Genomic DNA, 13704 nt, shown 5'->3' with positions numbered 1-13704 from the left:
CGATGATTGTCAGGAGCTTCAGGAAGCAGCAGCTTTTCAGCTGCACGTTCCCAAGATGTTGTGCAGGTGAACACTCCCGTGTGAATGAGAGAGGGTGCAGGTGAGAGCCACTGGCCTGCAGTGGGGCATTAACCATTCCCGCAGGTGGAGAGGGGGGGAAAGAGGGATTCTGGATAGAGACTGCACCATGTCCTATCTCATTTTGCAAACTGGTAAAACCTTTGGTGCTGCAGGATTGAGGGAAAACTTAAGGGACAGGAAAGAACAAAACAAAAGGAAGTAATAACCTTCAGAATCTGAACACATTAAAAGAAAAGTTTCTCCAGATAACACCAGTATCTTTCAAAAAGATCTTTTGGGGTAGGACAGAGGAGGGAAAAGCAGCAGCAAATTACTGGGATTCATTTTTCTGAGAATAGCAGCATTTCCTTTTGAATACTTTGTTAGAAAGTATGGATTTAAATCAGTTACAGTTCTTAAGTATCATTTTTTAACTTGTTCCCTCTCCAAGGACACTGCCAGACCTGCTGAATTTTTCCAGCATTTTGCACTTTTATTTCAGATTTGAAGCGCCTGCAGTATTTTGCTTTTATTGAAATCCTTTATGTTCTTGGTTTGGTTTCTTAACAATAGGAAGTTGAAAGATACCTGCAGTATGTTATTCAAAAAAAAATCAATCCCACGTAAATTTTCCCATCATAACCAGTGTTGAATGGGGAAACTGTAGCACAGTAATATCACTCACAGCAGTGTTCTGCCTAGCAGGAGATCTGTTTAGTTCTGTCTTTTATCTGCTGACTTCAGGGGGAACAGCCTTGCTGGTGGCAGGGCCAAATGTCTTGATTTCTTCATTCAGATCTCGATTGTCACAGCAGCTTGGATTTCTTGATAGAAGTTGATCCAATGTTTGTTTGCACAGTACCCCCTCTCCCTTTCCCATGGCTGCTTTCAGGTCATGGTGTTTTAGCTCGTGGGTTGATGCTGCACATCCTTCTTGTATCGATGATGGATAGTCCTGCAGCTGGAGTAGGACTGAATCCTTCTTGCGGGTTCCACTGCTATTAAATGCTGCCTCTGCTACTTCATTAGATAATTTGAGCTCAATGATTTCCAACCTTCATGAATAGTAGCATCAGCACTTTCTTACCTTTGGGTAGCAGTTATTCTAGCAAGAATGTGAAGCATTGGTATTTGGCATCATTGTTAAGGATGATGAGACAGTTTGCTATTGCAGCCCCTTTAAAGTTTATTTATTAGTGTCATATATAGACGTACATTAAAACTGCAATGAAGTTACTATGAAAATTTCTTAGTCGCCACACTCCGTTGCCCGTTCGGGTACACAAAGAATTTAGCATGGCCAATGCACCTAAACCAGCACGTCTTTTGGACTGAGGGAGGAACCCACACAGATACGGGGAGAATGTGCAAACTCCGTGCAGACAATGGCCCGACCCTGACAGCATGACCTGGGATGGTGGCACTTGACGTATGAATTAGGAGGAGTAGGCCAAACGATAGAATCCCTACAGTACAGAAGGAGGCCATTTGGCCCATTAGGTCTGCACCAACCACAATACCACTCGGGCCCTATTCACAGTGAGAATGTGCAAACTCCACACAGACAGTGACCCAAAGCCAGAATTGAACTTGGGACCCCAGCACTGTGAGGTGGCAGTGCTAACTACTGTGCCACCATGCCGTACAAATCCTCACAAAGCAAGTTAATTGCGGCTGTGCACAGAGAAGGGACAACAAAGGACAAGACACTTTCACACCAGCCAATGATGTAACGAGAGACATCATTACCTCATGCAAATTTTAACGTCAAGTTGACAAAACCTGGCTGCAGGTTTGGCACCAGAACAGTTTCTTTTCTCTGGGGGAGTGGTCAGTGAGTTCTGTTTAATCAGATTACATTAACATAAAAGCTTACAGTGAACACTCAAAGCTATGTGCGGAGATGAAATAAGAAATACCCCAAAAACAATTAGGGAAGAAAGAGAAAGTTGACAAACGGTGTTGAAGTCAACACATCTTTCATAATCTTTGTGATTTTCAAGAATCGTTCCCTTATAAAATCAAAACACAGTTTCCATGAAAACAGGATTTTATTATAAATAGACTTCATACATCAACTTTCCCAGTGTTTTGCACAAAATCTCTCTTCCAGGTGAACTTCACTCATTTCATTACAAGTGCACTATATATATTTACAAAAAGGTGTTTCCATCAGATCGGTTTTCTTGTTTCAAATTCTATCCTAAATTATAACCTTAAATATGAAAGATAACATTGCATGCACCATTTTTTTCTTAATATCGCAACTATAAAAGTTAATGGGTTATTTTCAGAAGATATTTACAAATCTGAAATGAATATATATTCTGCAGAACACAATATAATTTAAAGAATATGTACAATTTGGAATCACTATAGTCTGTAATATATACACATCCTATAATAATTGCCGTTTACTCCAAGCTAGCTTTGAAGAGGGGCAACTTTAACAATCAACCTCCAATAAAAATCAAGACCAATTGTTACAATATTCAGTACAACTTCTCAGCTGAACTGGTAACGGCCAAACACGATTGGCATCTTTTAACATAATGCCTGTGTTTAAATCAACATTTTGCAAAAAAATTCCAATTTATCAGTATGGATATTCCTCCATGGAATTACCTTGATATAAACGCTTTAAGCCATGTAAAAAAATTTCAGGTTCAGGCATTGGATTTGACTGTAAACTGATACTTTTTTTTCTCAAGTGTAAACTTTGTTGTATTTTCTCCGTTAGGGTCCATTAACTATTGCCACTTATGTTAAGCATCATTCTTCCTTTTGGAAACTCAAAAAACGTCAAGCATATTTAACCGTTTCACCATAGATCTAGGTTGTCTTTTTGACAATGTTCAACTCATAGCTTCCGACTTTCATTATAAACAATACAACATCACAGAACACAGACTCTCTATTCACTGAAACAAGTTCACTGCTTTGATTGGTTGGAGTCTAAGAAAAATACTTAATTTAAAAAAAAATGGTCACCAGGGGAACTTTAAAAAAGTGTATTTTCACGTGGTGTTCCAACATGTAAATGTCACACCTAGCAAATCTTCACAGCCTCTTTTCTTCCTCTTTGCATCAATATAGATAAAACACTGTCATTATGCAAGCTTGAAAGCATAAATTCTAAAGCCAACACCTGTGGAGTATTAAGTACAGCCTCTGGAATTCTCAGAATGCAAGATTAATGGTCAAGTGAAAAGTACGAGGTGATTTTTGAAAGCTATAGTCATATTAATCAAAATCACATTTTGAGAGGTGCGATTAGAACAATTCAAAAAGATTTCACAAACATACACAGCCCAACACAAACCTCATAGCTTGTGAGAAAATTTAAATTCCAAGGCATAAATTTTGGCACTTAAGCTTCATGAATCCAGTCGGCCTTCCATGCAGTTGGGTCTATGTTAGACTAAATTCACATTGCAGGAAATCCTCCAAGTCACCTTATAGCTTTCAGTGGTTTGCTGAAGCTGTATGAGCTGCGGTTATTAATTTTAACCCATTATCATACAATAAACCCTGTGCTACTTATCAGTGACCCTGCAGGTTTAACAAAGTGAGTATGGCACTAAAGTTGACACAATGGTGGTGACTGAACACCGGAAACCAGCCTGACTTGTCACCCAGACTGGGGAAAAAGTACAACTCTTAACTGTACAGGAGTGAACAGTGACAGGTCAGCCAAGTTGTTGCACCTTTCTAATTAAAAACGTGATAATAGGTGCCGTACAGAATAAATACTGAACAATATCAAACATCAGGAGCCTGCACTGTGAGGTCACTGAATCAAATGGGATTTTTTTTTTGCCTGCATTTAAACCATATTTTAATGGTTGGCTTGGCAAGTTTGTCCAGGCAAATCAGCCCTATTCAATCAGTTTCCAATATAAAAAAAAGTGCTACACACACTGGGGCTCCTTGAGATGAGCAGTCAGGAAACTGATGTTAATATTGCTGAACACTTAGTCTGTTAGTTATCTATTAGCTTTATAAAAAAAGTGACTTTTTTTTCCATTCACATTAGGCTTAATCCCCATTTCTGGATAATCTGCTTAACATTCGTTGCATGATGTGATAAACCTACACCAGCCGGCTGTGCTCACTCAGTCAACTCCATCAAAGCCTTCAGTGTTCTCGACAGCCAGGTGAAGCTTTTCCTTCAATTCTTCAAACGATTCATAGGGTGGCAGATCCAGACGGTTGAAACTGAAAGACAACAATTTGCTTTGTTACATTGTATTAACCAACCTGAAGCTTTCTTTTCTACGTAAACAGCGTGGACTTTTACATTCCAGAGTTAGTTACTCGATCGCATATCTTTCCCCCCCCCCTCAAGTTGTAAAACCAACACCCGACAATCAAAGCGTCACAGTTACCATGTGTGGGCTCTTGGTAATTTTTCAGATGTTCCCCACTGCTCAATAGTAAATAACTGTGGTCCATTTGATCCTAAGAGTAGAAGGACAAGTACAAAGCTTTAAACCAAAAACTCAAACAATCATTTGCTAATTCATAGGAATGGTAGATTATTTAACACTTTGGGCCTATTCTGCCCACTCACTTCGATCACGGTTAATCTGCAAACATGTTACAGACCTTTACCCCATATTCCTTAATATCTTTGGATAACAACAACCCCATCAATCTCAGACTTAAAACTGATCTAGCAGTTTGCAGAAGAAATCATGCAAAATAATCCTGTAGCTTCATTTAATTTGTAAAGAAATTTGTCCAAATTCTGGAAGAGCAGTTTTCAAAAAAAAGGAGGAACTTTCACATGTTCAACTCTGCTTACCGTAGAGTTCAGCAAATCCATTCATAGGTACCCGAGAAGTACCAGTCACAAACTGCAGGAATCGAATGCGCTTTTCTGCATCCATCAACAACACTGTCTGTACACAAAAAAATAAAATTCTTATTGTTCCAACTGCTCATTTCTTCTGTTCAATCTTGGTGGGACATTTAAGATATTTACGCTACTGTTGCACCATATATGGGAAAATTTTATAAATCTAACATGTTCCTTTCTTTTGCATTTTGCATTTATTTCATGGGCAGCACAGTAGTTAGCATCGCTACCTCACAGCACCAGGGAGCAGGGTTCGATTCCCAGTTTGGGTCACTGTTTGTGCAGAATTTGCACCTTCTTCCCACATCTGTGTGGGTTTCCTCTCGGTGCTCCGCTTTCCTCCCACAGTCCGAAAGACGTGCTGGTTTAGTGCATTGGCTGTGCTAAATTCTCCCTCAGTGTACCAGAACAGGCGCCAGAGTGTGGCGACTAGGGGATTTTCACAGTAACTTGTGGAATTAATAAGTTAATAATTGCATGAATGCATGCACAAACAAACAATTTCCTCCTTTATCGCTTCTCAGTGTGTAATCTTTTCTGGTTAATGAAAATAAAGTCTTCCTTCTTCCTTCTCTTTGTCTAGGGTAGTTTTTTTAGTCAAGGGTGCTTTTTAAATAGATATCTATTTCAAATAGGAATATACTTTTTCTTGTTAAAAAAATGTATTTTTGCAATAAAATCAATACATTTACATCAGAAACTTAAAATGAGGGGAAAATGTGACAAATGTTTCAATAGTCAGACTTTAGTGACAATATTTCAAATCTTGTTTAAAAACAGCAGCAATTAAGTGTGTCACATTAGGTTTTCCAGTCTCGCCTTACCTTCCAAAACCACTGTATGACAGGATGGTTTGCACTGTAACCATTTTTGTACTTTGTGTTCTCCCTCCAGTCATTCACATCCACATCTCCAAGTCCGCACATTAACAGCTGGGAATCAATATAGATATAGCATCAAAAACACACAAAGCAAAGAAATTCAAAACGCATCACCCTCAAACAATGAACAAGGGTTACCTCCAATTCATTCTCATCAAATATTTTTATGAGGTCTTTCGGTATCAGTTCAAAAAAGCCCTGAAAATAGAAACAATATGTGACTTTTAAGTGGTACCAGCAATGCTTGCTCTAGCAATAGTTAAGTCATCCAGACAACAAATCACTTTAAAATTCAATTTACCCAATTTTCTAATGAAATTGATGTGCTTTGAAACTCAAAATAGCAGCAATCATGTATCATGGTCCCAAAGGCATTAAGTAATTATTTTAAGTACTAACACAAGGCAATCAAAATTTTTAAAACATAAATGCGAATGTGCATTTTCTACAGAGACTCTGCCAAATTTCACAACAGAGTTTAAGCACAAATTTAAAAACCAGTTATTTTGTAATGCTTTTTTTTTCTTAATTACATTGTTCAGACAAAAGTATAGATAATACAAGCATTAAGAAAAGCTACAAAGACTACAAAAACAAGTTTTTGATATGTATTGGTCTGCCAATAAGGTTATTGTCTGAGACAAATTGGAGTGCAGAGATCAATATATTTAGTTAGAGTTTTTTGGGGAAAATATTGGAGGCTGTCAGTTCTCACTTGTCAGCAAAGTGTAAATTGGACAGCAATGGCTAGCAACTGTACATGTGCAGTTAAGTACAGAAGTCATAAGCTGCTGTCCCGGTTCTCCTGTTTCTCCAAAAACTTCACTGTAATGGTATTTAGCTGAGAGACATAGCATTGAAAAACATAAACAAAATGAATTTGTGTTACTTAACTACTAAATACTCACTAAGCACATAAGAAAAAAATTACTACTTAGATTTGAATGGGTAAGTTAAGTTTTAATGGTGTCTTGATTCTCAACAAAAAACCTTTGGTGCTGAAAGTTAACTTGAGTCTCATTTCCTCAGATTTCAATTTATCGCTCTTGATCTGTAATGATGATTGCAATAGTGAACAATAAATGGATTTACTAACAAGTCATGTACAGCTGCAATTTTAATTCGAAAATACCTCTGCCCAGGGAGACCCCTCCCCCAGGGTGATTCCCCACTCCGAGTCCCGACTGATCACCCACACCAGGTGATTTTTACTCTGCTGTTTTCTTCAGAGGGACATTCACCACACAATCCCATCTTCCTTGCCATCAATTTCACTTTCTGCATACAATTTAGCACTGAATTATATATACTGTACTTTCTGGTTCAGATGTTATGTGCCTCATTAGGAATACTTCAGTCGATTGGTTAAGGAAAGACTTGCCCTGATTACACAGGTCCCAGATCCATTGTGGAGAACTCTGTGCTAAAATAGGTTCTTAATTTCTGCTAGTTCTGGTGATAAGCCCATTGAAAGTCAGTGAGGAAGCGAAAGTGTTGGCACCATTCATTCACTGCTGATCACAAAATCTGGGGTATTAGGGTCACTTAGAAAAGAAACCCCACCAATCACATTTCACGAAACACAAATGTTCATCTCTAATCTATTGGTCTAAAACAGCAGTCTCCAAACTCCAGTCAGGATGCAGCCCACTGCGGGCCGGATGTGGCCCGTGGGCCATAGTTTGGAGACTCTTGGTCTAAAGGATGAGGAGTGACCTTATAGAGGTTTATAAAATCATGAGGGGCACCGATAAGGTGAATAGCCAAGGTCTTTTTCCCAGGGTTGGGATGTCCAAAACTAGAGAGCATTGGTTTAGGAGAGAGAGGGGAAAGATTTAAAAGGGACTCGAGAAGCAATTTTTTCACAAAGGATGGTGCGTGTATGGAGTGAGCTGCCAGAGGAGGTGGTAGAGGCGGGTACAATTACAACATTTGAGAAGGTACATGGATGGGAAAGGTTTAGAGGGATTTGGGCCAAATGCAGGCAAAAAGGGACGAGTTCAGTTTAAGAAACTTCGTCAGCATGGATGAGTTAGGCGAAAGGCCTGTTTCCCTACTGTATATCTCTGTCATTCCATGGATCAGATGCTAAATGCAAAGATCTCAGCCTCTGTTCATGGTAGCACTCGTGCCTTTACTTTTCTTCTAACTCAAGATTCAAATCATTCAGAGGTGACTAAGGAATTCGAGCACCAAGATTAAGCCCATCAGAAAACACCTTAGATTAAACAGACCAATGCACAATTCAGGTAACTAAATTAAGTGAAAACATTCTGGTTACCTCTTTGAAAGAATTCATTTGCTCCTGGATTCGATTGACAAACCTCCACTGCATCACAAGGCTAAAATCAAAAGAAGTAGTGAAATGCCACATTACTAGACCACAAACCAAAGGTTTCTAAATTTAGCACCTAATTATTTAGTGAGATGAATATTGGGCACAAACTGTTTTAAAATATTTTTCTCTCATTCTTCAAATCAGAGTTTGAATGCAGCCTAAAGTGAATGGATAAAATTTCATTTCTCTATAACCTCAGAGTCCCACGTTAAAAATAGCTGCAAAGCCTCAACCCAGTAACAGGCAGGCACCAGCACAAAAGCTGGCCACATTAGGTATCTCACTCAGATAAGTTACCAGGATAACTCACGCTGAAAATGGATCAACAGTCAGGGAGTAAGGAAGTAGACCATTTATTACTGAACTTAAGAATTTATTGTTGAGGAAATTAAAAGCAAGCTTTACTCTGCAACTTCACTGTCTATTCGGTTTGGAATTGCATCATGCTGACAGCATGAGTTCAACAAAGAAATATTCCTTGGAAGGAGATCAACCCATAACTTCTTGGTTTCCCAGTGTCGCATTTAGGGCGTACTCTAATAATCTGCTGGGGAATCCCTCCAGGAAGTTCCCATGCAAGGGTTTACCTGAATTTCCAGAAGAACTAACTTTCCTGGGACAACTGTGCTAGGCTGGGAACAATCTGACAAAGCGATTTAAATTGCTAACGTTGTGTTGTTTTTACCAGTTTTACCCTGATAGTTACTCTGAAAGAGTCAGAAGGGGAAAATAAAAATCACTTTTAACTCCAAACTATTTAGACACCCAGACCCAGCCTCGCACAGCACACCCCCCACACACATAACTGCTCAATGGATCTCCCATTCCCCCGTCCAACCTAACGTCCCTCCCTTCCAGTCTGACCTTAACCCCCCCGACCCCTCTCCTTCTCCACAACCCACCACCTGTTCCCAACCCCCGCCAGTTCAACTTGACCCCACGACCCCACCCCGTCTCCACAACCACCCCCCCTCCAGCCTGCCCTGTACCCAACCCCCATCGGTTCAACTTGACTCACTGACCCTTCCTCGTCTCCACAATCCACCCCCCTCCAGCCTGCCCCACACTAGTCTGATCTTATTCCCCCTCCGACCCCTCTCTGTCTCCAACCCCCGACCCCTCTCCTTCCCAGTTTCTCATCCCAGCAAATATATATCCAAATATTTAACACTTTGTTGAAAATATCTACCTTGGACTTTAAGTAAAGTTGCACAAATAATGGCACAATTCTAGAAGATTCACTTACTGAATGTATTCTTTCTTGTTTTTGTTGGTAACCAATATTTCTGATCCATCAGGTTTTAACTCATGTTGTTGTGTCTGGTGGAAAATAAATTCATCATATTTTACATCAACTAGAAAAATCACTAGAGGGCGTGTGTGGCTATAAAGGGAACATTTATTGTTTACTAAGCTAAGCAATGCCATCTTCCAAATGGCACGCAAGACTTTTCAACCAATAGCATGACTTTAAAACGGTTCCACTTGATATTGTAATCTTTAGGTTTGACACATCCAAAGCAATTTGTTCAGTTAATCTCAGGTGTCGCAAATCTGGCAACCTTGGGGTCGATTTTGGGTCTTGCTGGTTGTCAGCAGCAAGGTGAGGGTTGGCTTCGGTCTTGAGCATATCACAACATGCCTGTTCCTATGTGCTTATCCTCTCCCTTACGTTTGGCCCAAACTTCTGGCTATTTTCTGCTAAGTTGCTTCTTTCCGTTCTAAAGGTCATCGTTTCCTTGGGTGGTTGTAGGCGTTGCTTACTGAGTAGTAACAGAGGAAAGTGCCATTCAGTGCTTTCATTCACCAGTGATACTGGCAGCAAGGCACCAATGGTTCAAGGTTCAGATCAGGTTGAGCTGCTTTGGGTCAAGGGTCGCTCCAAACACTTGGAGCATGAGAAATGACAGCTGTGTAATGCTGCATGGAAGAGTTCATTTTGTTCTTCATTATACTACTGGCTACAGGAAACATTTGGGAATTTTGCCCTTTACAATATATCTGAAGTTAATTAGTTAACTAAGCTGAGCAGAGTAACACAAATCTTTTGGGGGCTGAATGTTTAAAAGATTAAACTTTTAATTATGTACTCGTCTCCATGGGGTATTCTTGGAAGGTCTGTTTAAACAAAAAAGTCCGGTTTTTAGATAGTTGGATTTGAGGTACTGCACCTCAGTGGTTAGCACTGCGGTTCACAGCTCCAGTGACCCAGGTTCAATTCCAACTTCGGGTGACTGTGTAGCATTTACACATTCTCACAGTATCTGCATGGGTTTCCTCTGGGTGCTCTGGTTTCCTCCCACAGTCCAAAGATGCGCAGGTTAGGTGAATTAGCCATGCGAAATTGCCCCTTAGTGTCAGGGGATTGGCAGGGCAAACATGTGGGGTTACAGAGATAGGGGCCTGGTTGGTTTTGTTGTTGGTGCAATTGGCCAAATGGCCTTCTTCTGCACTGTAGGGATTCTATGCTTCTACCTGTAGTATTATTAGTGATAAAAATTGTCTAAATGTCAAGGACTAAGTGTGTAATAACTTTATTATTCCCATAACAGATGGAGAATATTTGAGTTTATCTAGATTTAAGAGGAGCTAAGCCTTAGAAGGTGGATAAGATCGCATCACATACATAATGAGAAAAACTTGTTTTATTTTTGGATCAATCCAGGAAGTGCCAAACAAGTACATCAGCTGCCAGCTCCATACCACTTCAAAGGGTCAAATTTAACACTTTTTCAAGCAGCACGTTAATGTTGCACTAGCTTCCAACGAAGCTTTTGCAAAGAATTATGTTGCATCATTATGACTTAACATACTGAGCATCATCACTAAGTGCCAAGATGTCAGAACCTCCTGCACCCTGACCGCTACCCATGTGATGTCATAAGAAAAGCAGAGAGATTTTGAAAAGTAAATGTCCTTTCACTCCCTGAAGTCAAACTGCTCAGCAATTTCAAGCTCAGTTTTTTATTTCCACACCTAACAAATAATGCAGCAGTCACTGTTCTTGATCACAGACACATTTTGCAGAGGTAAAATGTGCCTCTTCCAACTTAGAAAAAATTAAGCAAGTCATTCACTGACTCATTCCTCGAGTCAATGCCTTAGCTAATCAGGGTCAAGCTGCCTGGTTTAAAATTTCAAACAATGATTTGCAGTTAACTGCCAATCACCATCAACTGGTGCACTCTCCATGGCAATGCCACTACCAATGTCCACCTGCCAACCAATCAGCTGTCTTTTTACACAGTATAAATTGCATTATATTGGCATTGTTGTTCAGTGTCTTGAGTGCAAGACCAAATAAGCTGTGGCATCTCTTTTATCAAGCAATACTTGCATTCTACTACCAAACGACTATTTTAAACATCAGAAGTTGTCAATTTCAGTGGAATTGTATTTGACAGACCTTCCATTAACTTGCTGAGGTGAACAACAGAGACAAATACAATAAAACTCTGAGAAATGTCTTACTCTGCACCATTTGTCACACAGAAAAATTAATCTGCAGTATCTGTTCAAAGAAAGGACAACTGGGACAGTAAATTACTGCAGTTCAATTCAAAAACTGGTACTACTGAAATACAAAAGTATACTCTAACTGTTCTATACGTGTGTGGACTTTGCACCTTCTCACTGTGTCTGTATGTGTTTCCTCCAGGTGCTCTGCGCTTCTCCCACATTCCAAAGATGTGCAGGTTATGTGGATTAGCCATGCTAAATTGCCCCTTAATGTCGGGGGGGATTAGCTGGTTAGATACTTGAGGTTATGGGGATAGTGCCTGGGTGGGATTGTTATCAGTGCAAGCTCAATGGGCCAAATGGTATTCTTCTACACTGTAGGGATGTTATGATAATGCCAAACTACTAAATGGAGCCAAACACGACAATGTTCTTGAAATTAAAGTTCATGCCTTTATACAGCAGCAGGTATATATCGTTATATCAGGTCCTGTACAAACAGGATACAAAATTTAACTTTGAAACCAAAAACACTGTACTCTGGATATGTGTATAAACACATCCACGTCCACAAACACAGGTGCATATTATAGGTATACATAAATACAATAAGGGAACAATGTAACAGATAGAAAATATTGCCATATTGCATTTAAAATGTTGACTTTATTGCCTAAGTTTCGGTCCAGCTATTCATTATGAATGTGTTTCATCAGGTAGGTGTAAAGTCACCAATCCAATGTTTCAGCGGTTATAATTTAATTATAACCAGTGAACAAATGCATACTAACCTGACCAAAAAGCTCTTCATCAACCACAAAGCGAAGATCCAAATCAGTTGGATCATTCTCAAGAATCCACATCAGAGAGTTATAATATTCACTGTCCTGTAATATTAAAGATCATCTGTTAGAAGTCCACATTGTTGAATTAAGAACATAAGAACATAAGAAATAGGAACAGGAGTAGGCCATCTAGCCCTTCGAGCCTGCCCCGCCATTCAATAAGATCATGGCTGATCTGTCGTGGCTCAGTTCCACTTTCCCGCCCTCTCCCCATAACCCTTAATCCCCTCTCTTATCAAGAACCCATCAACCCGCTTCTTAAAAATATTTAGCGAGGCAGCCTCCACCACTTCAACGGGCAGAGAATTCCAGAGATTCACCACCCTTTGAGTGAAGAAGTTCCTCCTCAACTCCGTTCTAAACCGCCTCCCCTTTATCTTGAGGCTGTGCCCCCTAGTCCTACTGTCTTTTTTGAGCGGGAAGAGTCTCTCCACCTCTATCCTATCCATCCCATTCATCATCTTATACGTCTCAATGAGATCTCCCCTCATTCTTCTAAACTCTAACGAGTATAAGCCTAGTTTATTCAGCCTCTCCTCATAGCTCAATCCCCTCAACTCCGGTATCAGCCTAGTAAACCTCCTCTGCACTCCCTCCAGGGCCAAAATATCCTTGCGCAGGTGCAATTAGGCCTTCACATTTATGAACCTTTCAAACAAATTGCATAACAAAAGAAAGTGCTGCACCACTTATACTTTACAAACTCGGAATTCTGAAATAAGGGAATTCCTCCCCCCCCCACCCCAAATTACTTCAGTGATTTGGGGGGGGGGGGGGGGGATGTGTGTGTGTGTGTGTGTGTGTGTGTGTGTGTGTGTGCCCGCGCGCGTGTGTGTGTAGGGGGCGGAGTGGGAAAACTTGAGTAGTTTTATAAATCAATCCAATTCCCGTATCCACTGTGCAAGAGGTTAATATTGGGTTGAAAATTGTTTTTTTGCCTTTTTTTTGCTGCTTGAGAATTTTGATGCGATTTGGAAACTAAGTTTGCTGAATGGATTTGTCTAATTGAGCTGTAACCAGACTCAGAACACGTCAGGCAAAAATATGAGCCACGTGCTTGGGAAATAACAGAATCTACTTTGAAAGAGCTCTTTAGATGACACAAGTGTGTGAAGAACTGCATCTTGGAAAAGGAATTTTCTTCTCTTCCAGCACAGTTGTAGATTATTGAAAATAAGTATACTTTTAGCCAAAGGAAACTAAAGCATAATGACAGAAATGTGGATTTATGACAGACTAGCTAGAGAACAGAAAGACTGA

At 40.0% G+C, this 13704-nt stretch overlaps 1 protein-coding gene across 4 annotated transcripts in view; it reads right to left on the bottom strand.

The window, feature by feature from the left end:
* Positions 1-2110: 2110 nt before the first annotated feature.
* nedd4a (NEDD4 E3 ubiquitin protein ligase a) overlaps positions 2111-13704 on the bottom strand; it is a 132415-nt gene continuing 120821 nt past the window's right edge. For all 4 annotated transcript variants that reach the window (XM_080214337.1, XM_080214338.1, XM_080214335.1 and 1 more), the window contains 8 exons: positions 12391-12486; positions 9387-9460; positions 8084-8144; positions 5941-6000; positions 5746-5853; positions 4868-4964; positions 4449-4521; positions 2111-4278 (listed from right to left, as the gene is read on the bottom strand). In XM_080214337.1, the coding sequence (XP_080070463.1) occupies positions 4176-4278; positions 4449-4521; positions 4868-4964; positions 5746-5853; positions 5941-6000; positions 8084-8144; positions 9387-9460; positions 12391-12486 (672 nt within the window). In that variant the 3' untranslated portion in view covers positions 2111-4175. The remainder of the gene's footprint in view (positions 4279-4448; positions 4522-4867; positions 4965-5745; positions 5854-5940; positions 6001-8083; positions 8145-9386; positions 9461-12390; positions 12487-13704) is intronic.

This window comes from Carcharhinus amblyrhynchos, chromosome 28 (assembly GCF_965287045.1).
Source record: "Carcharhinus amblyrhynchos chromosome 28, sCarAmb.v2.hapA, whole genome shotgun sequence".
Taxonomy (NCBI): Eukaryota; Metazoa; Chordata; class Chondrichthyes; order Carcharhiniformes; family Carcharhinidae; genus Carcharhinus; species Carcharhinus amblyrhynchos.
Note: the sequence above shows the minus strand (reverse complement) of the source record. Positions and strands in the feature narration are given on the sequence as shown.